Source organism: Dreissena polymorpha, chromosome 2, assembly GCF_020536995.1.
Source record: "Dreissena polymorpha isolate Duluth1 chromosome 2, UMN_Dpol_1.0, whole genome shotgun sequence".
Classification (NCBI taxonomy): Eukaryota; Metazoa; Mollusca; class Bivalvia; order Myida; family Dreissenidae; genus Dreissena; species Dreissena polymorpha.
The window spans coordinates 39,173,136-39,199,241 of record NC_068356.1 but is presented as its reverse complement, the minus strand read 5'-3'; the positions used below and the strand labels follow the sequence as shown (position 1 = coordinate 39,199,241).

At 38.1% G+C, this 26,106-nt stretch overlaps 1 protein-coding gene and 1 long non-coding RNA gene across 3 annotated transcripts in view; one reads left to right on the top strand and one right to left on the bottom strand.

The window, feature by feature from the left end:
* Positions 1-26,106, bottom strand: part of LOC127866673 (E3 ubiquitin-protein ligase TRAF7-like) — a 138,038-nt gene that overhangs the window by 102,542 nt on the left and 9,390 nt on the right. Inside the window, exon 1 of one of the 2 annotated variants that reach the window (XM_052407411.1) lies at positions 14,513-14,683. The exons of the other annotated variant lie outside the window; for it this stretch is intronic. Coding sequence (XP_052263371.1) covers positions 14,513-14,590 — 78 coding nt within the window. The 5' untranslated portion in view covers positions 14,591-14,683. Of the gene's footprint in view, positions 1-14,512; positions 14,684-26,106 lie in introns of those variants that run through there. 2 annotated transcript variants of the gene reach the window in all.
* The window catches only part of LOC127866691 (uncharacterized), a 31,206-nt gene continuing 19,822 nt past the window's right edge, over positions 14,723-26,106 (top strand). The window contains exon 1 of the long non-coding RNA XR_008043066.1: positions 14,723-14,840. This is a non-coding gene — a long non-coding RNA (uncharacterized LOC127866691). The remainder of the gene's footprint in view (positions 14,841-26,106) is intronic.

Genomic DNA, 26,106 nt, shown 5'->3' with positions numbered 1-26,106 from the left:
GTTTTTAAATTTCCCAGATTCTTTTGGCTAGCATCTGCCAATGTACTCTATAGAATGTCAACATTTCCCAATCCCGTGATTACAGATCTAGGCAATGTGTGCCCAATATTTACAGCTGTTTCAATATCAGCAAAAAAGCCTTGCCTGACAGCCTCGCATCATTTTGCATCATTTTGCATCTCTATCACGGCCTTAGACCTTAAGAGAACCCATATAGCCGTTATGATGTGCTAATACTAATGTATATGTCTGCAACGAATAGCACTGAGATATAATCATATAAGAGATGAAAATATGATAACAGTCACAAGTACCACCAAGATATGTTCATATTTGAGATGAAAACATAACTGAAAAAGCTAAAAATCAAATAAGATTTTTCTTTTTCTTGAATAATAATTTCCAATCTCGTAAGATCTGGATCATTCTTATTTGTTACAACTACATTACCATTTAATTCGTTAATTTGGGAGATGACATAAAAAGGGTGTAAATCTGTAGTTACAGTCTGCCTCAGCACTAGGAATGAAGCTAACTGATTGAAGAACTGATATTTATGGAAATTCTTAGCTGTTTATCTTGTTTATTTAAACACACTTTGCAAAAGCATGAATTTTCTAAATTCCAATAATTGACAATTGGTTATCAAAGAGCTACTAATCTTGTTCCACAAGCATGCGCAATGGCGCAGTCTGGTCAGGAGCTACGCTGTCTGCTGTAAAGTCAACCAAGATTAGCAGACAGGGTAGCTCATGACAAAACTGCACCCATGCGAGGGCTGGCTGAAGATAGGGTAGCTCATGACAAAACTGCACCCATGCGAGGGCTGGCTGAAGATAGGGTAGCTCATGACAAAACTGCACCCATGCGAGGGCTGGCTGAAGATAGGGTAGCTCATGACAAGACTGCACCCATGCGAGGGCTGGCTGAAGATAGGGTAGCTCATGACAAGACTGCACCCATGCGAGGGCTGGCTGAAGATAGGGAAGCTCATGACAAGACTGCACCCATGCGAGGGCCGGTGGCAGATAGGGTAGCTCATGACAAGACTGCACCCATGTGAGGGCTGGTCGCAGACAGAGTAGCTCATGACAAGACTGCATCCATGTGAGGGCTGGTCGCAGATTGGGTATATCATGACAAGACTGCACCCATGCGCGGGCTGGTCGCAGACAGGGTAGATCATGACAAGACTGCATCCATGCGCAGGCTGGTCGCAGACAGGGTAGCTCAAGACAAGACTGCACCCATGCGAGGGCTGGTCGCAGACAGGGTAGATCATGACAAGACTGCATCCATGCGCGGGCTGGTCGCAGACAGGGTAGCTCAAAACAAGACTGCACCCATGCAAGGGCTGGTCGCAGATAGGGTATATCATGACAAGACTGCATCCATGCGAGGGCTGGTCGCAGACAGGGTAGATCATGACAAGACTGCACCCATGCGCGGGCTGGTCGCAGATAGGGTATATCATGACAAAACTGCATCCATGCGAGGGCTGGTCGCAGATAGGGTATATCATGACAAGAATGCATCCATGCGCAGGCTGGTCGCAGATAGGGTATATCATGACAAGACTGCATCCATGCGAGGGCTGGTCGCAGATAGGGTATATCATGACAAAACTGCACCCATGCGAGGGCTTGTCGCAGATAGGGTAGATCATGACAAGTCTGCACCCATGTGAGGGCTGGTCGCAGATAGGGTATATCATGACAAGACTGCACACATGCGAGGGCTGGTAGCAGATAGGGTAGATCATGACAAGACTGCACCCATGTCAGGGCTGGTCGCAGATAGGGTAGCTCATGACAAGACTGCATCCATGCAAGGGCTGGTCGCAGAGCGGGTAGATCATCATGATAAGACTGCAACCATGTGAGGGCTGGTCGCAGATAGGGTAGATCATGACAAGACTGCATCCATGCCAGGGCTGGTCGCAGATAGGGTAGATCATGACAAGACTGCATCCATGCGAGGGCTGGTCGCAGATAGGGTAGATCATGACAAGACTGCATCCATGCGAGGGCTGGTCGCAGATAGGGTAGATCATGACAAGACTGCATCCATGCGAGGGCTGGTCGCAGACAGGGTAGCTCATGACAAGACTGCACCCATGCGACGGCTGGTCGCAGATAGGGTAGATCATGACAAGACTGCATCCATGCGAGGGCTGGTCGCAGATAGGGTAGATCATGACAAGACTGCATCCATGCGCGGGCTGGTCGCAGACAGGGTAGCTCATGACAAGACTGCATCCATGTGAGTGCTGGTCGCAGATAGGGTAGATCATGACAAGACTGCACCCATGCGAGGGCTGGTCGCAGACAGGGTAGCTCATGACAAGACTGCATCCATGCGCGGGCTGGTCGCAGACAGGGTAGCTCAAGACAAGACTGCATCCATGCGAGGGCTGGTCGCAGATAGGGTATATCATGACAAGACTGCACCCATGTGAGGGCTGGTCGCAGAGCGGGCAGATCATCATGACAAGACTGCAACCATGTGAGGGCTGGTGGCAGACAGGGTAGCTCATGACAAGACTGCACCCATGCGAGGGCTGGTCGCAGATAGGGTAGATCATGACAAGACTGCACCCATGTGAGGGCTGGTCGCAGACAGGGTAGCTCATGACAAGACTGCATCCATGCGCAGGCTGATCGCAGACAGGGTAGCTCATGACAAGACTGCACCCATGCAAGGGCTGGTCGAGGACAGGGTAGATCATGACAAGACTGCATCCATGCGAGGGCTGGTCGCAGACAGGGTAGCTCAAGACAAGACTGCATCCATGCGAGGGCTGGTCGCAGACAGGGTAGCTCAAGACAAGACTGCATCCATGCGAGGGCTGGTCGCAGACAGGGTAGATCATGACAAGACTGCATCCATGCGCGGGCTGGTCGCAGACAGGGTAGCTCAAGACAAGACTGCATCCATGCGAGGGCTGGTCGCAGACAGGGTAGATCATGACAAGACTGCATCCATGCGAGGGCTGGTCGCAGACAGGGTAGCTCATGACAAGACTGCACCCATGCAAGGGCTGGTCGCAGATAGGGTATATCATGACAAGAATGCATCCATGCGCAGGCTGGTCGCAGATAGGGTATATCATGACAAGACTGCATCCATGCGAGGGCTGGTAGCAGATAGGGTATATCATGACAAGACTGCACCCATGTCAGGGCTGGTCGCAGACAGGGTAGATCATGACAAGACTGCACTCATGCACGGGCTGGTCGCAGACAGGGTAGATCATCATGACAAGACTGCACCCATTCGAGGGCTGGTCGCAGACAGGGTAAATCATCATGACAAGACTGCACCCATGCGAGGGCTGGTCGCAGACAGGGTAGATCATCATGACAGGACTGCACCCATTCGAGGGCTGGTCGCAGACAGGGTAGATCATCATGACAAGACTGCACCCATTCGAGGGCTGGTCGCAGACAGGGTAGATCATCATGACAAGACTGCACTCATGCGCGGGCTGGTCGCAGACAGGGTAGATCATCATGACAAGACTGCACCCATTCGAGGGCTGGTCGCATACAGGTTAGATCATCATGACAAGACTGCACCCATTCAAGGGCTGGTTGCAGACAGGGTAGATCATGACAAGACTGCACCCATTCGAGGGCTGGTCGCAGACAGGGTAGATCATCATGACAAGACTGCACCCATTCGAGGGCTGGTCGCAGACAGGGTAGATCATCATGACAAGACTGCACCCATTCGAGGGCTGGTCGCAGACAGGGTAGATCATCATGACAAGACTGCACCCATGCGAGGGCTGGTCGCAGACAGGGTAGATCATCATGACAAGACTGCAACCATTCGAGGGCTGGTCGCATACAGGTTAGATCATGACAAGACTGCACCCATTCGAGGGCTGGTCGCATACAGGTTAGATCATGACAAGACTGCACCCATTCGAGGGCTGGTCGCAGACAGGGTAGATCATGACAAGACTGCACCCATTCGAGGGCTGGTCGCAGACAGGGTAGCTCAAGACAAGACTGCACCCATTCGAGGGCTGGTCGCAGACAGGGTAGATCATGACAAGACTGCACCCCTTCGAGGGCTGGTCGCATACAGGTTAGATCATGACAAGACTGCACCCATTCGAGGGCTGGTCGCAGACAGGGTAGATCATGACAAGACTGCACCCATTCGAAGGCTGGTCGCAGACAGGGTAGATCATCATGACAAGACTGCACCCATGCAAGGGCTGGTCGCATACAGGTTAGATCATCATCACAAGACTGCACCCATTCGAGGGCTGGTTTGAATCAACACTGGCCCCATATGGCACAGGCATAAGACCCATTTCCTTATCAGGGAGCTCATGTAATTTATTAACATTCATACACCTCCATAGTGTGTTGACAGAAGAAATTTAAGAAAGGTTGGAATGTGTTTGAGTTGTTTTATTTTCAAATTTGAAATGAATACTGTGAAAACATTTATTTTTGTCCCAGGGCCCTTGCTACATTTTGGGGGATTGGGGCCAGAGTGGGGAATTTCGCGTCGTTATGGGCGAAAAGGGGAATTTTAGAAGATCTTTCCACCAATCATTCAACACTTAAAATTGCTATACACTGTAACTCCAATATAGCGCGGTCAATGGGGTCCAAGCCGCGAAACAGCGTTATAACGGATCCGCGTTATAGGTTTTGAGCTCATTTTCTGCAGGGCGCTATAAAAACAACAGGTATAGAATAGCCTATAATATAGGTCATGTATATTGCCATGCTGTGTTGACGCAAAAACAAAAACCGAATCGTATCGATAACAGTATACATACCGCTTTTCTTATGTGCACATTTATCCGATAATCCAATAAAATAGCAACATCACTTAAAAAATAATAATCTTGAACATTAATTACGATATATGTTTAAGAAATTCGTAAACACAACCGTACGCATATATGCCATTTTCAGAAGTGTTAAGAGTACAGTGCATTATGGGGCAGAGCTTTCATTGGACGAGCGACTTTAAATTTAGATTGAATGCAATACGACTCATGTACAAAAAATTGTTTTATTGCGTCATACGCATGCAAAAAACGTGTTTCCCGGGGACTTTCTGATATCGCGCGAAAATGAAAGTGAAACTCTGTTAACAATTACCGGTACACTGCGTTTGCATGTAAATAAATCGTCTGCATTATTTAATTTCTTATACACGAACTGAAAGATTAAATGACATAATACTAGAATGATAATGAAATGACAGAAAAAGTTGTTTTAAACAGTAGGCAGTATATTTCACAGCCGCTCATTTAATATAGTCAAACTGCAACCATATCAAAGTAAGAATGTTTGAATCGTTTTGAATTACTTTAATTGTATAACTATCCCGCTTGCACTTAACTTTTGGAAATTATCGCACTGAACCGCTCTGATGAGAAAATACATGTAATAAACACTGACATGCGAGTTTTTCACACCTTTATTGACATTACACAACAGATTAACACCAATTAGCTGTCGGTGTTGTTTAACCTCGAGGCGATTATAATCGGTTCAACGGACGGTTGAATAAAGCAATCAACATGTGATTGCCGCCATCTTTGAATTGTCTGAAAATACTTGAAGTTGCATAATACGGATTTAAATCAGAAATTAAATGGAATGTTGGAGAAAAAATGGGATCCAAGCACCCTCCGCGTTATATTGGATTCAGCGTTATAACGGAGCGCGTTATATTGGAGTTACAGTGTAGTTTTAATGTAATTTACATAAGAATACATTTAATCAAATGTTAATTTTTTTTTTGGAGGGGGAATTTTTAGCTGAAATTGGGGAAAAAAGTAAACTATTTTAAGGAGGGAATGGAGCCAAAAAACGTCCAAACAAGGGCCCTGTGTCTGCATGAAATTTTGATTTTGAAAAGGAATTTGTTTTTAATACTTGTTCGTGATAAATTGCGGTGGGGAGAGGGGATGGGGGGGGGGTAACTTAAAAGTCACTTGCAAAAGGTGGGGCTTCTATATCACATGCCAATTAACTAGTCCATAGTTATGAGGTTACAGTAACTACATGTAGCTCTTATCTTATTGCATGAAAATAAACTACTTTATTACTACTTTATGGGAGAGGATAAGTTGGACTGAATGACCGTTAACCAGTGTTTGAAGCCAACTTCCAGTTAGTCTATTTAAATCAGGTGTTGATCACACATCGTCATCTTAAAATTGCGTTTATTGTCATTGATTCCGCTGTGTGTTGGCTGTTAACCTGCTAACCTCCTGAGGAACACGATACAACAACTAAAAAAACAACAACAACATTTACATACCAAATGGGTTATAAAGTTTTAACAATTAGATCTAATCCTTACCATCCTACCTAAACAAAAAAGCTGTAATAGATACAGGTTAACTGTGCTACAGTTTTACAGACAAAGTCTATGTCAGTTAAGTACACAGTATACTGTCAGTATACTTCCATTTATGTAATAACCGGATTTAGCTAGATTGCGAAACAGGATGCATGTGTTGAGCCCATTTTATATTAATGTATTTTTAATGTCTATGGTAATAAATCAGTCTCTTTCTTTTTACATTGGACATAATAATTTGTTACGACAGGGCTCGACACTTACTGTGGTCTGTTGACCCGGGGTCAGTAAAAAATAGGGAGGACCAGTGAAACTAGAAATTTGGTTGATCCGTCGGACCAGTTAAAAATCCTGGCCAGCTTATTGTGAAATACTGGTGGAAAGCCGTTTTAATCAATAAAGCAACTTTATAGGTTCATAATAAACAGATAATTTCATCATTATTTTATGGGCAATCTCGAGACCAGGATCAACAAGAGCTGTCAGAGGACAGCGCGCTCGACTATTCCAGTGCTTGACAGTATAACATAAGCCATCATGGGGAGGGGGGGTATAATGTGGGTGTGTGATCATTTAATAGATGATCTTTCAAAAATAAAATTTTTTTTTTTTGGAGGGGGGTGGGTGGGGGGGGGGGGGGCGTGGTGGATGGTTTGAGTGGAGTGCATTGTGGTATGTCAGGTAAGTGTTGTTTTGTCAAACTTTAACATAGATTTATCAATAATATGCATATTCTAAGTATAAAACGCGCAATATTTCTGTCAAAATGCTTGATACAGTTGTCTGCTCTTGTTTATAGGTTGGGGTCATGATGGTAAACAAATATGCAAAATATGAAAGCAATATGTCAAGGGACACAGGAAATACTTGGGGTAGTACAAAACTTTAACATAGATTTATCAATAATATGCATATTCTAAGTATAAAAGGGGCCATAATTCTGTCAAAATGCTTGATACAGTTGTCTGTTCTTGTGTATAGGTTGGGGTCATGATGGTAAACAAGTATGCAAAATATGAAAGCAATATGTCAAGGGACACAGGAAATATTTGGGGTAGTACGCAAACTTTAACATAGATTTATCAATAATATGCATATTCTAAGTATAAAAGGGGCCATAATTCTGTCAAAATGCTTGATACAGTTGTCTGCTCTTGTTTATAGGTTGGGGTCATGATGGTTAACAAGTATGCAAAATATGAAAGCAATATTTCAAGGGACATTGAAAATATTCGGGGTAGTACGCAAACTTTAACATTTGCACGCAAACGACACGGCAACGCCGACGCCGAGGTGAGTAAGATAGCTCCACTATATATATTTCATATATAATAGTCGAGCTAAAAATAGCTATATATTGGAAATTCCAATTTTTCTAGAAGCCCGGATGACAAAAACCTGTTGTCGGATAAAAAAAATTGATTTGCGTTCCGCAATTGTCTCCCGCAAATGTCTCCGGACTTCGCCTTGATTAATACACAAATTAACATAAAGTTTGAAGTGTTCGGATTGAGAAATGAACAAAATGGTATTCATAATTTTGAAAAAGCAGCAATAATCAGCAATTTATCGATCTTAGTACCATCAGAATCTACTTTGTTTACTATTTAAATTTACACTGGAGTGCGCTGAATAATGTTTTGATATTACAGGAGAGTAAGCGTGCATATTTTCAAGATGACATGTTTTCGTGATGTGGAATTTCATTCCAGGGGTGGTTGAAGCTCCGCCTAAAAAACCTAAAACTAATGAAGAAAAGCTTGAAGTACAGAGAAACAAGAGGGCCATGATGGCCCTGCATCGCTCCACTGTTTTTTCTTTGCGAAAAAAACGTGTAATGTGCATGGGTTGAAATGTACTCAAGCAAATTGTGACTTTCTCTTTCTATCCCTTGTCCCACTGGGCGCTTAAAGTTGGAAGGATGAGCATTTTTATATATGGAAAAAGTTACTACCGTGTTAACTAAACAGACAAAAAAGCCTGGGAATTGTTGCACAGGTCCTTTGCTTATAACGTAGGTACATTTATCTCTCCAAAATATATTGTCGTTCTTTCTATTTCACATATTTTTAGATGCTGAAGATCAAATCTACGCATTTGATTTGAAACAGATTCACAAGACCCATAGGAATCAAAATTCCTTAACCCTTTACCAAACAACACATTTTGGACTTTCCCAATTTGAAAGAGGTTGCAGACGTCAATTGAATTAAAATGGAATATGAAGGAAATGATCAGGTAGGGTAGAAATAATTGTGATAAAAGGAGAAATTGCTCATCAACCCACACATCCCTAAGACCAACAAGCCTGAGAATATTATGATAATCTAAAGATTATTTTTTTTTTTTTATAAATGTATTTAATTAAGTAATACATTTGACTTCTAAGATCAATTCATAACTAATATTAAGAAAATTATAAAATGGTCAGAAATATATATGGATTGTTGAGCAATTGACAATCATTTCAACAATTCATGATCAGTCACGATTCACAAATGGAACAATGAATCATTAGTTATTAAAAAGCAGCATATACGATAGTTAAGACATTGCACTTCATTAATTTCATTAATGTCACTACATAGCAAATTTGGTAGCCCTAGGCCCAATGGTGACGGACAAGATTTTTAAAGTTTGCACAAAATAGGCCTAATATAAGCAAATTTTCAATTTTTTGACCCCCCGGGGCAGGGTCAAATTTGAACCCAGGGGCATAATTTGAACAAACTTGGTAGAGGACTATAAGATGTCACTACATACCAAATTTGGTAGCCCTTGGCCCAATGGTTATGGACAAGAAGATTTTTAAAGTTTGCACAAAATAGGCCTTATATAAGCAAATTTTCAATTTTTTGACCCCCCCCCCCCCCCCCCGGGACAGGGTCAAATTTGACCCCAGGGGCATAATTTGAACAAACTTGGTAGAGGACTATAAGATGTCAATACATACCCAATTTGGTAGCCCTAGGCCTAATGGTTATGGACAAGAAGATTTATAAAGTTTGCACAAAATAGGCCTTATATAAGCAAATTTTCAATTTTTTGAATCCCCGGGGCAGGGTCAAATTTGAACAAATTTGAAAGAGGTTCACCACAGGAACATTCCTCAGAAATTTCATCAGATTTGGACCAGTAGTTTAGGAGAAGAAGATGTTTAAAGAAAAAGTTAACGCATGCACGCACGGACGCACGCACGCACGGACGAACACACGACAGACACAGGACCATAACATAAGCCCCGCTGGCCTTTGGCCAGTGGAGCTGAAAATGAAAAGGATAAGAGTTTAGTAGATAGTATAGTTTTCTTTTTATAAATGCACAATACATTGTGGATAGTGCGGAAGTAAGCTGAACTTTAGGTCAAATAACATAGAAATTGTCAGACCACTTGAAATCTTGGAGGACCAGTAAATTCTGAAAGCTGGTGGGTCAGTAAGTAAAAAAAGTTAGTGTCAAGCCCTGTACTAACTTAAATTCATCAATCAATCTACTGATGAAATATACGAAAATAAATGTCTGGCGAATAATAGTGGTTTCACAGTGTCCGATTCTTTAAATGGATATATTGCTGTTTTTCCTAAGGCGCAAAGGAGAAGTGGCCAAAGGAGCCAAGGCAGTGACTCAATCATGTTGCAGTGGATAGAAAATATTGGAGCCTAGCTCAGTGAAAAGGGAAAATTTTATGAAATTTTTAGTTTAAAGAAAGCATACTACATGTATAGGCGGTAAGTGTTGGCCCTGACTAGCCTGTGCGATATGCAAAGGCGTATGTGTGATGACACTTTACGCAACTGCATTAAACCCCATTTTCCAAGAACAAGGCTAAACTAGATGAGTCTACACTTAAATGTTGGGAAAATAATCAGGGAAAATAACTTTAATTAGCTAGTGTTCTCTCTATCAAAACTTGATAATTACCCAATAAATCTGGAAATTCACCAGGAGATACCCAGTAATGAACATTATTGTCCATGAAACAATTCTTCATAGCTTCTAACATAATTAAAGGGCAAATTGTATAAACGATAAAAGGGAAACCGGTCCAAATAAAATTGCAGAACTGACTTCCAAATAGTAAACACTGTTCTTGTAACAAGATATACAATTGGGGAAAAATCCATTTGAGTTGAAAGGATTCGTATCCAGGGAATCATATAATTGTCTGAAGTTATGGATGAACTTGAATTGAAATATCTTATGGTATGTTCAATTGCTTTATACACTTTCGCAATAATGTTAAAAAATCTCTAGCATACATGTAGAACTATATCTAGTGGACAATCTCAACCACATTTGGTAATAAACAAACCTTTCTTGATTGTTCATAAAATAAAACATTTACATGATACAGACTATGGACAGTGTACAAAGTTTAATCTTTGATGTTTGATTATTTTAACAATATAAACATGAGAAATGTGAATCTAGTATAACAAGCAAATTTTTGTTGAATTGATATACCAAAATAAACTTTGATTATGGATCATTGCAAATCTCTTGATATACAGTAAAATCATTAAGTGTAGAGTAATAATTAACAGGTAATAATTAAGTGTAGGGCAATTGTGTTTATGAATTGTAATTATCCCAATTGATATCTACACACCCATGAAGTTTCATGTTGAAATCTTGTAGCGTATCTGAGTAAGAGATATAGCCTTGAAACGTTACATCATACAAAAACAACAAAGGGCAATAAATCTTATTTAAGAAAGTGCAGGGTTATGATTCTTGTGCATGGCACTTCTTCCCATTGATTTCTACACACCCATGAAGTTTCATGTTGAAATGTTGTATCATATCTGAGATATAGCCCTTAAAAGTTACATCATACAAAAACAACGAAGGGCAATAACTCTTAGTTAAGAAAGTGCAGGGTTATGGTTCTATTGCATGGCACTTCTTCCCATTGATTTCTACACACCCATGAAGTTTCATGTTGAAATGTTGTACCGCATCTGAGGTAAAGCCCTTAAAAGTTCCATCATACACAAACAACAAAGGGCAATAACTCTTATTTAAGAAAGGGAATGGTTATGGGTCTTAAGCATGGTATTTCTCCTCATTAATATCAACACACCCATGAAGTTTAATATTGAAATCTTGCATGGTATCTGAGATAAAGCCCTGAAAAAATTATCATACCAAAAACAAAGGGCAATTACTTTTATTAATTTGAGTGTAGGGTTATGGTTCTTGAACATGGCACTTCTCCTCATTGATATCTGTATACCTGAAGTTTCATGTTGATATCTTATATAGTTTTTGAAATATAGCCCTTATAAGTTTTTATGAATGACGGACGGGCTGACAGAAGGACTGACAGGCAGACGGACAAAGCAAAGTCTATATCCCTCTGCCTTAGGAGCGGGATAAAAAGATAACATGTGGAAATAACAATTCATATCAATTTGTATTGTTTTGTTATGCATTAATTCGAACTCCTTTGAATATATCTATGCAGGTCTCTAGGAAAAAAAGGCTTAAGGCATGACTTTGGGGCTAAAGTATTGTAACAGATTATCCAGTGCAATCTGCACAGGATCAGGGAGGACATTTTTCGCCAAAGACTGGATTTGTGTTTAGAAGATACTTCTATGAAAAAATCCATAAAAGCGAAAAGTATTGCCACTGATAAGCCGGTGAAGACTGCATAGGCTATTCTGGGATTATTCTTTACGTACATGCATTAAGTCCTGTTTTTCCAACTGTTTTGTCTCACATGATTGTTAAGGAAAAACGAACTGAGCTACATTATCTCTGCCTTCATCAACCTACGATTATCATCAATGTAATTAAGTTATATGTTTGCTAAAAAAAATTACTAAAAAAATTTGTTTTACCAAGCGTAACGTGATATTATTGAAACATCTTTTTTACTAACAACAAAAGCGGTCACCATAGGATGACATATGCCCAGTATTTAGGCTTTGATAGAAGTTATGAGCATTTTTCGAAACCTAAACGCAGATTTTGAAACCTAAACGCTGACCCTAAGTTCAAGGTCAAGGTCACAGGGGTCAAAATTTGTGTGTGCATTGAAAGGCCTTGTCCATATACACATGCATACCAAATATGAAGGTTATATCTCAAGGGACATAGAAGTTATAAGCATTCACGAAACCTAAACGCAGATTTCGAAACCTAAACACGGACCCTAAGTTCAAGGTCAAGGTCACAGGGGTGAAAAATTGTGAGCGTATGGAAAGGCCTTGTCAATATACACATACATACCAAATATGAAGGTTATATCTCAAGGGACATAGAAGTTATGAGCATTTTTAGAAACCTAAACCCAGATTTCGAAACCTAAACGCGGACCCTAAGTTCAAGGTCAAGGTCACAGGGGTCAAAATTTGTGTGCGTATGGAAAGGCCTTGTCCATATACACATGCATGCCAAATATGAAATTGCTATCTGAAGCGACATAGAAGTTATGAGCATTTTCCGTAAAAATGTGTTTTATTATTGTAAGGCTGATGTGTAGGAAAATTGTGCCAAACACTGTACACTTATGCCTATATAACATTTGTTTCACTTATTGCTCATTGGTTTAAATTGTAACTAGTGAATTTGTATGCGAAGGAGCTGGGGGCTTATCGAAAGGAACCAGACTTCATGTAAGTTGTTTGCCATTTAATAAAAGTCATGTAACTATCATTACTTCTTTTACAAATGATTAATCTGTACAAATAATAATAGTAGAATTAAAATCTGCTATGAATGATAAAATGTGAAATAAATGTATAAACATATTATCTTCGCAAAAACAAAATAAATGGATTATTTTGGTCTTGTAAGAAAACTGCCTCAATAACTTTTTGTATATAATCATAATATAAATTTATCATTAACGGACTAATCATTCAGTTTTAAAAAAGCAATTTGTTGAGAAAATCATTTTGCTGTAATATATGGGCATATATCATTCTATAATTTATTTATTAAAGTGTTATACTTTAAACATGTCTTGCCTAATAAGGACACACAAAATGTATGTATACAACATTGAACTGATTTTAAATTGTGAACATACCAATGGTTATTGTTGCCATACTTGTTTTTCCATGTCTTCATAACTCAGGCAGTGTATAAACTTTATATATGAAGGCTTAATAAGTAAATATTTAAATACTGAAATCATGTCCTCCCACAAAATTTGTACTTAATTAATTTTTAATGAAATTACAAGTGCAAAGTACCTATAGGTCAATCCACTACTTGGGTACTACTTACATGTACATGTACCCCGAGTACTCTTTAGTATACTTACATGTAACCCGGGTACTGTAAATATACTAAAACGCACCCGGGAATTTTAACGCTAAATATGTTGTTGTCAGCTTTTTTTTATAATTAATTATGTTCACATTTATGGAATTCATACTCAAAAAGCATGTAGATGCAGTTATTTATTTTAAGAAAAGTTTGTTTAAAATAAACAATACCGTTTACGATAATCGGTAGCGCGTTTAACAACATCGGATTTGGGGCGGGAAAATAACTCGGGTTCAGTCTTATATCGACCAGGCACATTCAAGTATATTTACCATACCCGATATATAATTATGAGTATTATGACCTCGATTTGGCATTGTAAACTCTGGTAGTTCTTACATGTGCCCCGGGTACTCTTATAAGTATACTTACATGTACCCCGAGTACGGTAAATATACTGAAAGATACCTAGGAAATTTAACGCTAGATTGGTTGTTGTAGACAAATTTTTTAAATTATATTCACATTTATGTCAATTTTCTGTAAAATGGCCTCTATATTATCGAAACTCATACTCCAAAAAAGCATGTTGATGCATTTTTTTTTAAAGAGAAGCTTAAGATTATCGATAGCGTGTTTTACGACATCGGATTTTGGGTGGGAATACAATTCAGGTACAGTCTAATATTGACCAGGTACGATTAAGTATATTTTTTGTACCCAGGGTAAATTCAAGTATACTTTAATAAGAGTACCCGGGGTACATAGTAGCGGACAATGACCAATCGAGCCATAGAACCAGTGTCCTACCGAGCTATGAAACCATGTCGCTAAAGAGCGAGCCCAAACAGCAGAGATGTTGGAAATGACCTTATTTCACTAAACAAGAAATATTTAGAATTGTGAAAGCTAATTCAGTAATTGAGGTTTAACTTGAATTTCTTACATTGTCTGGACTTCTAGTGTGATATTTTCCGAATCTCTCGTCTTCTTCAAAGGCCGGGATGGGATGTCCTCTATCCATCACGTATTTACACTTCCAATACACAAGTAAATACACATCCAATCGATGTGTGAATTCGCACACCAAAACTTGCAAAAGTTACAGGAAGTTTAGTGTGACACATTTATATAAATAGACTTGGTAATACCGTTCAGGGAAATTACTCTATGATATTGTTTACATGTTACAGTAGTTATATTGTTTAAGTTTTTAAGTCTTTACATTAGAACCTCTTGTGTGACATACTTCATCTTAAAGACGATAATGTAGAGTAAGTGTCTGTTAGTTAGCATACAACTTATTAGGTTGTTAATCATGCTTTCACATGTAGCTAAATGTACTTGCAATGAGATTTCGCGAGTCTCATACTGATAGTAATTTACAGTTGTTTCACAACACGTAGCATGTTTTATGTGTTTCACATGAAGGAGCTGATTATCATGTCTGTGTATGAAAAAACGTGAAAATTTTAGACACTGCATTGATCCTCTGGGGAGCTGTACGTATGTTCTCATAAAAGCTCAAAGCATTTAAGAACAACTGAGTATTGTTTCACACAATTTTATAAGATAGGTTTTTATTTTATGCTTTCCGGTGGTTTATAGAGAATTCTAACACGGCACGTGACTTGTTTTCTATAGACAAAAAAGGAAATCAAGCGTGGGTTATTCTGCAATAACTTATGGGCGGAGCTTAATGTTTCAAAAATAGTTCCGAATAAATAAAGAAAATATTGCAGAAAAAATGCATGTGCTAAAACCCGCTCTAAAGAAATGTAATAAATGTAGCATGTATATTAGTGTAATGAAACAACTAATTGTATATTTGGTGATTATTGGCATAACCACGCCTACAAAGAATGTTATTTGTTAGGAAACGTAATTCAGAAAACATTTATAGCATGTCAGCTTTTCAGTAGCATCAATAAACGTGACCTCATTAAGTTTCTACGATTGTTGTTTTCAATGAAAGTGACGTCATTTGCAAAATATTTGTAAATGAAACGACGTCATATGTTTGTACAATTCAATGACGTCACTAAATAGTGAACTTTGTACTAAGAAGGGCGGAGTATTGAAAAATATAGTTCACGTCCTAAAACTTGAACCAAATCAATTAGAATCGTGTTAGAATCGAAATAATATTTTTCTATGATGGTTAGTTGTCGAATAACCCACAGTAAGTTGTATAGATGCGTGTTATCAAATCACTCGTGCTTCGCACTCGTGATTTAATTCCTACGCATCTATACTCCTTACTGTGGGTTATTCGACAACAAACCATGATAGAAAAATATTATTTCTTAAATATCAGTGAATCAAAACTGATAATTTCACTGTTTCAAACAATGAAAATTATCGATAATTTTCACTGTTTACTGTGAAATGACGTCTTTTTTTTTACGAAATGACGTCATTATTTCAGGGAAATTCTTTTGTTAAACTCTTTAACAATGTATATAAACTGTGAAAAAAAGCATAAAATAAAAAGAAAATTTGTTGAATTCGGTGGAATATCGATTTTGATTCACTTGTGATCATAAAAAATATATATTTTCACTCGTGGCTGCGCCACTTGTGAAAATATTATTTTTATGATCACTCGTGAATTAAAATCGATAATCCACCGAATCAAACAAATATCCTCTATGTAATTACTGTATTCTGTTTATTTTAATGTGTGTTTCCACTTGTCTTAAAGTTAGGAGGTATTAGGTATGAAATTAAACTATCATCATACAAGGTCAAAAATGATTGAAGTTGTGTAATACTTTGTGTTATTAAATTTTTAATTTAAATTTCTCACAACCCTCCATGTTTTATGGTTCACCATCCACAAATTAAAAACATCCAAAGTAAAATGTGCTTTATTATCCCCCGCCATAGGCAGAGGGATATTGTTTTGGCGTTGTCCGTCCGGCACTTGTGTGTCCGGAGCCATATCTTGGAAGTGCTGTGGCAGATTTCATTGAAACTTGGTATGAGTTTATATATGGATAAGAGGATGATGCACGTCAAATGGCATTATACACCATCGAATAATAACAGAGTTATGGCCCTTTGTATTTTGAAAAAATGCTTTTTTTGTGTGTCCAGAGCCATATCTTGTGTCCAGACGTATAATGGCGGGGGATATCAATTCAACGATTTGCTTGTTTCGTTTTGTTATTGGGATAAATTGTTATTTATGGAGGCCACTCATTTTCATCCCCACGCTTTTTGAAAAGCGTGGGGATATTGTGGTTATCTCCGCCATCTGTCCGTCCGTCCTGGCCACTATCTCCTCCTACACTATTAGCACTAGAACCTTGAAACTTACACACATGGTAGCTATGAGCATTTGGAATTTTGATCTGACCCCTGGGTCAAAATGTTATGGGGGTTGGGGTGGGGCCAGGTCAGAGATTTTCACTCATTTTTTTAAGTTATTTTACAAAAACTTCTTCATTTCTACACCCATTTACTTCAAATTGATACTATACATCTCTTATGACAATACGGTCACTCTCAACAATGCATGACCCCATTACCAACCCTGGGGCGCCCCGCCCTCATAGACCACACGCCACCCCAAAATTGCCTTTTACTACAACTTCATTTCTACACTGATTTACTTCAAATTGATACTGAACATTTCTTATGACAATACGGTCAATCTCAACTATGTATGGTCCCATTACCAACCTTGGGGCGCCCACATAGACCACGCCCGCCCAAAATTGCCTTTTACTATAACTTCTTCATTTCTACACCGATTTACTTCAAATTGATACTGAACATCTCTTATGACAATACGGTCAATCTCAATTATGCATGGCCCCATTACCAACCCTGGGGCGCCCTCGCCCACATAGACCACCCAAAATTGCCTTTTACTATAAATTATTCATTTCTACACCGACTTACTTCAAATCGATACTGAACATATCTTATGACAATACGGTCAATCTCAACTATGCATGCCCCATAATCAACCTGGGGCGCCCCCAGGGTCAAACATGCGGCGTGGGGATACGCGTCGGCCTCTGCCGGGCCATTTCTAGTCATAATTGTTTTCATTTTGTAATCACAGCGATTCTAGGGTGTCTTGTTATTTGATCATTGTAGAGCCAGTGATTTTTCTTCCCAAATTGGGAAAAGTACCTTTACCATACTAATTGGGAAAAATTAGCGCAGAAAACCCTGAAATGGGTAAATTCCCGGCGTGAAATCTTCCAATTTTTAATTATAGTTTTTTTTTATTGCTTGGTATCAAAAGCAACAAGAGTGCCAAACTGTCACAAGATACACCCGTTTGAAGGTTTTGGACAACTTGATAACTTTATCATTTGAGTGGCAAAATGATATAATTTTGAAAAATAAGCAACACTTTACTTTACCATTTGAGTGCCAAAGTGATTTTGGAAAATTAAGCAACAACTACATAACTAACCATTTAACTGCATAACTAACCATACAAACTATATCCTGATCCAGACAGCCTTGTGGTCAAAAAGGTACACTTCGAGCTCACCAGTCTGTACATCTGTGCAGTTACTAAATATCAGGTCTAATGTGGAATTATAGTCCGTTGTTTGTTCACTGATTTCTTCAATTAGAGAGTGGACACCATGCTAAATGCTTGAAATGCACTAAGTGATTTCATGACCTAGTTTTTGACCCAGCATGACCCATATTTGAACTTGACCTAGATATAATGTAGACACAAATTCTGATCAAATTTGGTGAAGATCAGATGAAAACTACTTCAATTAGAGAGTGGACACCATGCTAAATCCTTGAAATGCACTTAGTGACCATGTGACGTAGTTTTTATCTGCATGACCCATATTCAAACTTTACCTAGATATTGTCTAGATACAACTTCTGAGCAAGTTTGGTGAAGATCGGATGAAAACTATTTGAATTAGAGAGCGGACACCATGCTTACTCCTTGAAATGCACTTAAGTGACCCCGTGACCTAGATTTTGACCCGGCATGACCCATATTCAGAACTTTGTAAACTTGCAGATTATACACTTTTGGAACAAATTGACGGAATTTGCCTTGGTTTTGGGAAATTGTCAGACCACAATTGTACATTATTAAGAAGTGAAAAAATCGCTGAGAGCAAATATGATGTGCTTTTGATCATTTAACATATTAATAGGGTATACCCTGTTAACTTTTATGTGCATTCTTTAAATAGTACTTTTATTTTTACAAAATGTTATGTATTTGGTGCGTAATTTAATATATATACTAATTTATTCATTAGTGGAAGTGTCTATTGATTAATTATGCAGTCATTTATAATATCTTCGTTGACAGCATGAAGTGAATTTAGCAGCTAAAACATTTGCAACATTATGTACCTGCATGTTTCATCACACTTGGATATAAAGGTTTCGCAGCCTAAACTCTTTGAAAAAGTTGATAATTTACAATAGCTTGGTGTTGAAACTAATCCTGTGTCTATTTTATCCAGTTTACCTCTTTCTGCTGTGACCTGTACCAAAATGTTGCACTTGCTCACATATGTTCATATTTTTAACCTCATGAATACATATGACTCTCACTCTTGGAAAACGGGCCTTAATGCATTAAGCCCTGTTTTCCCGGAATATTGCAATATCCTATACATATGACCTATGAAAGTATCTGTGCACAGTTATAGAGTGGATGCAGTTGAAGGTGACATTCCTCTCCTGACTACCCGAATGAAGCCCCATGTCTGGAGATACCCATGAGGTCCCAGGTCCTCCTCCACAGCTGTGTGCCAGGCTTCTTGTACAATTGCAGAACGCGGTCAGTTTTTATTTAAAACAGCCATTTCCTTATTTATTCTTTTTTCTAGAATTTGTATCCTATGGACCAAGTGACCAAAAAAAAACAAAAACATAATTGAAACGCTGATGAGTAAAGAAGAAAAAAGTATAAGATTGGGTACTAAATCATTGCATAGTTTGTGTATATATTATGTCCCATAAGCAATGCTTAATATTATTAATATCACTTTTATCAGGGATCTATACAGTTTGTATACGTCCCTGGTTATACATAGCTAATATTCTGTATTGACTGATTTTTTTTTGCATTTGCATAATAAATATTTGACACAAACCCCCTTTACCACTGTTATAGGCGGTGAAAAAAGTCCACTAAAATCATCTAGAACATAGGGTAACCTATTGGCAATCTATGAGCAAAGAAGCCACTTTGGTGTTTAAGGTTAAGGTGCGTTTTATAGTCTGCTTCGATATGCATCTTCAGCCAACTTAGACATTAACCCCCGATCACTAGGATTTAAGTCGTCCGTTTTACATATGGCGCACATGGCTGCCACGGCACATTGACTTATTTCCCTCACAGGTACCCATTTATACACCTGGGTGGAGAGGAGCAAGCGTGTGACTAATTTTTTACTCAGAAAAATCCAGTGCCCTGAGCAGGATTCCAATCAGGAACCTTCTGATCCCTAGACCACCATTCTACCACTAGACCACTGTCCCCACTGTGTTAGCTTGTCTAGGTTTTCAAATTGCTAAGCCATGTGACTAAGTGGGCGGATTGATCATCGTCCAGGCAAGATGTTAATTTGTTATTGCTTTGGAGTGAATGAAGGAAGTCAAATCCTTTTGTATTAAGGAGATCGACTTTATTCGCACAAAGTCGACTCAATTCATACTAAGCAACAATAGTACGCTGTTCTTGTGCATACAAGATAAACATAATGGAATAAACAGTTTTCAGTCAAATATTTTATGTACATATTGACTCATAATTAGATGGATTGAATTCTTGTTGGTGAACTTGCAGTGTTATTTGTGTAAATGGGGCTTTTATAATGAATGTGCTTGAAGTGTCGCCCCTTATTAGCCTATATATAGGCTAACCAGGGACATCAATTTCTGTCTAGACTTGATTTTATTTTAGAATGAACTTTCTATAATGGAAAAATTCCATAAAGTGGAATGTGTCATCCCTGATTTAATAAGAGCCTGATTAGAACTGGGAAGGCTAATCTAGGACGACACTTTAGGCGCATGCATTGAGCCCAGATTGCCCAGATTGAGGCTCAATACTTGCCCGTTTACTATGAGGCTCAATACTTGCCCGTTTACTATGAGGCTCAACACTTGCCCGTTTACTATGAGGCTCAATACTTGCCCGTTTACTATGAGGCTCAATACTTGCCCGTTTACTATGAGGCTCAATACTGCCGTTTACTATGAGGCTCAATACTTGCCCGTTTACTATGAGGCTCAATACTTGCCCCGTTTACTATGAGGCTCAATACTTGCCCGTTTACTACAGGTTCCTTAACGATCTACTGAATGCTGACGTGCTCAACCACAATGTGAATGCATTATCAGCATTATAATAAAGAATAACGTTCATTTCGTGGAATGTTGTTCTGGGCGCATCTGCCCCTTTTGATACTCAACGTGTATGCAGAGACTCTGAATCTGACCAAAAAAAGTGCACACTTCGAGAAAATAAGTCAAAATATTTTTCATATTCCAAAGAGGTTTTGAAAACTTTATTCATTACTAATAAAGAATGTTATTCATTTTACCATACAACTCTTGTTTAAATTTGTCAACTAGTCTACATTTAAATAGATAGACTATTCAAAGAAAAGTAGCAGTTGATTCTTGTTGCCTTCAGTGTCTGTGTTGGGGTTAAGTTTAAGTCTTTTCAACCATATAAAAATAAACAACTGGAAAAGATATAAAATGTTGATATGAAATTTTTCAAAACTTTTCTAGAGAATTTTAGTTATGAAGCTTATTTTATGCTCCCCCCCCCAAAAAAATTGGGGTGAGCATAAAGTCGCCGCTTTGTCTGTCCGTCTGTGTGTCCGTCTGTTTTGTCCGGGCTATTTCTCAGCAATTTATGACTGGAATTCAATGAAACTTTATTGGAAGCTTCACTACCAAGAGGAGATGTGCATATTATCAGCCGGTTCTGGTCGGATAATTTTTCACAGAGTTATGGCCCTTTGAAATTTTCCATTAACTGTACATATAGTGCAATTTTTGTCCGGGCTATTTCCAAGCAACTAATTACCGGAATTCAATGAAACTTTATGGGAAGCTTCACTACCAAGAGTAGATGTGCATATTATCAGCCTGTTCTGGTCAGATGATTTTTCACAGAGTTATGGCCCTTTGAAATTTTCTATAAAAAAATTCTTGTCCCCCCCAACTACTGTGCCCTCAAGACGTTTCCTTTTATCTGAATATATAGTGCAATATTGTGACAAAAACAACTTTGGGGAGCATTACCCTTCTCGGACGGTTTCTTGTTTATGACTGGTAAACTATTTTTATCCCGCGCCAAATGCAGAGAGATATAGAATTGGTGTTGCCTGCCTGTCTGTCATTCCGTCCGTTCCATCTGTCACAAACTTTTAGGGGTATATCTCAGAAGATATCAACATGAAACTTCATTGGTGTATGGATATCAATGAGGAGACTTGGCATGCCCAAGAACCATAACCCTACACGTTCTTTTATTAAAGTTATTGCCATTTGTTTTTTGTAATGATGTAACTTCAGGGCCATATTTCTGATACCATACCGATTACAACATTGAAACTTCATAGGAGTATTGATATCAATATGGAATATTGTCTTGCACAAGAACATAACCATACAACTTTCTTAAATAAGCGTTATTGACCTTTGTTGTTTTTGTATGATATAACTTTTCAGGGCTATATCTCAGATATGCAACAAGATTTCAACAGGAAACTTCATGGGTGTATAGATATCAATGAAAGAATTTCAATGCATAAAAACAATAACCTTGCACTAAATTATTGTTTTTAGAATTATACCGTTTATCAAGGGATTTGAATTCATCCATAATCAAAAAAATTTTGGGGGGGGATATTTGCTTGTTGACCTAGGGATAGCGCCCAATAACTTTTATATAAGATCTGAGATATTTAATACAACTTCATAAAATTATCCCTTTTTCAATACTATTTCATGGTTGCCAAATGGTTTTGTGAGATGAAGGTTAAGGTCACAGTTATAAAAAAGAATAATTATTGCCTCTTAATAACTTGATAACAAATTGGCATTTTGCTAATTAAACTTAATGCATTAGTTCATGGAAAGCTTGAGATTGCACTTGAGATGCTTTGGTCAAGGTCACTGTTTCTAAATAAATCAAAATGGTCTTTGCTCATGGAATCTTGGGTGGGAGGAGTTAGTTGCTCTGCTAGTAAATAATGATGTTACAATAATTTCACACATATATGTTGAACATATCTGGTGATATCAATAAACTTAGTTTTTAACAGTATGTTAGGTCCACAGTTGTTTTTTAATAATTAAAAACAATAAATGCTTTAAATGGAATCATTGTTTCAATCGCCAAACCAAAGGTCTTGTTATGCAGTAATAAATGACTTGTGTTTATCTACTTTGAAAAAGAATCAATTGTAATTTACCATCAATCTGCTCCTTTAAGTCTATTTAATTTATATGTACATGATTTGTTAATAATAATGATTTTTCTCCACTTCAATTTTAGTCAGTGGATTTACCTGAACGTTCATGGAAATGGAACAACATCTTCAGATGTCCTGAGTAACTGGTTGCTATGTTTACTGGTGACCGTGCCAACAAGGCCACTATCTTGAAAGCCATGAGGTAGCTGGGATAGCTGAAGAGGGTTAATGTATTGTTTCCCAAATTTTCATACTTTTCCCTTTGATATTCAAATATTTTACTTTCATTTTTAGCTCTACTGGCCGAAGGCCTGAAGAGCTTATGTCATGGCATGGTTTCCGTCGTCCGTGCGTGCGTGTGTGCGTGCGTTATGACTTTTTCTTGTTTACCGCGATAAAGTCCACAGTTCAGTGTCTTTATATTAATGAGGACTCGAACCCTATTGAAAATGGGTTACATCAGAGTAAAACTCAAGAATTATCTCCCCTTGAATTTGAGAAAATTGTGAAATAAGGCTTGTCTTACGCAATTAAGTCCACAGTTTTCATCCAATCATTTCCCAACTTGCACAGTGTCTTTATCTGAATGATGAGTCAAACCCTATTGAAAATGAGCAATATCGGAGTTATAAGTCCAGAATAATCTCCCCTTGAATTTGAGGGAAAAAAAAATGAAAATTCAGTTTTTTTATGTGATAAAGTCCATAATTTTCAATCCAATTCTTGGCAAACTTGCACCGTGTCTTTGTTTTTCAATGAGGACTCAAATACTTTTTTAAAAGAGCAATATCGAAGCAATAAGCCCAGAATGACTTCCCCTTGAATATGAGAAAATTTTGAAATCCCACTTGTTTACACAATTAATTCCACAGTTTTCATCCAATTATTTCCAAATTTGCACAGTATCTTTATAGCATTAGGGCTTGAACCCTATTGAATATGAGCAGTCTCGGAGAAATAAGTGCACAATAATCTCCCCTTAAATTTGAGAAAATTCTCCTTGTTTGCGCGATTATGTACACAGTTTCCATCTTATTCATTCCAAACTTGCACAGTGTTAATAGCAGTAGAGCGATTCAGGCCCCTTATGGGTCTCTTGTTAAAGAACATGATCTCAAGGTTATGATTACGTGAACGGCAACACAAAATTACATGTTTATTGTTATTAGTCTTTTACTTGTCCTAATTCACATTTAAGATGTTAATAATTATGAGGTCTGTACATCACGATGTCGTTTTTTTTTTAAATTGAAGCCTTCTTTATTTGATATTTGATAGGAACATTCAGACTAGGCACCACAAAAGTCCACCAGACCTTGTGCCAGACTGTGGTTTCACCTGAATATGCCTACCCAGTGATTGACCTTGACATGTGGAGCTCAGTGCTCTATACATGTAGTCACATTCAAGGTCATCTGGAGCAGGATGTCTAGAGGGACTGCATTTCACTACAACCTCACTTAACTCTTGAGGATCTCCACTGCAGCTTTTAGCCAGGGAGTTTTAAAAGCAGAGATAATACACATGCATTGTAATTGGCTGTTTTTTATAGACAGTCAATTCATAAGACAAAGTGGTGCGCGTATTACTAGTAAGTGATGAATGGACAAAGTGAGGATCGATGACACAGGATGACATGGAACCAGATGACTCCACTGAATGCAGCACTGTTGTGGCATAACATGGTGACAAATATTGCAAGAGAAGACATAAAACTCCATCTTTATCTAATAGGACTCTTTATGTTTACCACAATAATCATCACACAATTTTAAATTTGTATGTGAGTGTAATGTTAAAAGCCTTTACTCAAGCCACTTGAATATACATAGTACACTTTTGCAACAATTGACTTGCACCCTTGTATAAATGATATGATCAGAAATGAATCTAAAATAGACACTCCAATGAACCAAAATATGCTTACAGTATATATTCAATATCACTGCTTTATATGCTTTCTTAAGCTGGATCAGGGCACTAGTAAGAAGAGACATTTGAGAAAGGACTTACTCATTGGCCTCTCAAACAATTTTGTGCTCATTAAGACCAACAAAAAACCTTCATAATATCTAATGATGTTAGAGATTTGTGCAATAAAGATTTTAATTATCAGAAAGATTTGTTATGATTTGCTGGTAGTTGTACTGTAATTATGTCTTCCGCCCACCGAAGCAGTTTATTGATTTGCTCCAGGTCGCCTGACAGTTCAATAATCGAGCAGTTTGTTTGAAGACTTTTTCGTTTTTACACAATATCTATGAAATATGGGTATGCTATTTACTTGGAAGAAAGGAATGTAATTAATTTACAGTCCATATGTCAAAGAAAACACATGGACTAGAATGATCCACCGCAAACAATAACGCAATGGACTTCATAGGTACCGGCAGGTACACACAAATGTTATGACATGGGTAAACAATAACCATATGAAATGGGATAACAAAGGTAAATAATAGCATACATGTTGTATTTAATAACTTCAGGCTATTTAAAATGGCAACAGCAAACAAATGTAATTATCGGTGCATATGTCATAAAAAAAAATGAATACAATAAGTCAACGAGCACAAACTACACATATAAAATTACCGAATTAGCTAACTTGGGTACAAACAATTTCAATAACATGCAAATAAACAAATAAAAAAAAACAATAACACAAATACGTAGAATGTTGAAATAGCAAGGCACCGTCAAATGGAATAGAAAGATTAGCCTTAACCCTTTGAGTGCTGGAACCAGATTTTGAAGACCTTTGCAAACAGTTTGGATCCAGATGAGACGCCACAGAACGTAGCGTCTCATCAGGATCCAAACTGTTTGCTATTCTGATATATTCTTTGAAAAAAATCGAAGAAAATGCTAATTTTAGAAATTCAGCAGACGACATTTTAGCAGACGACAAATTTCCCAGCATTCAAAGGGTTAAACAACTGGACTATCACATGACCCTGCATATAAATAGAGCAACATGATACCGACACATTCACATTTACATAGGTAAACAAGATTCATTGGATAATAAGGGAACTTGCACACTGATGAAATAATATAGGAACTAAACAGAACAATTTACTTAACGAAT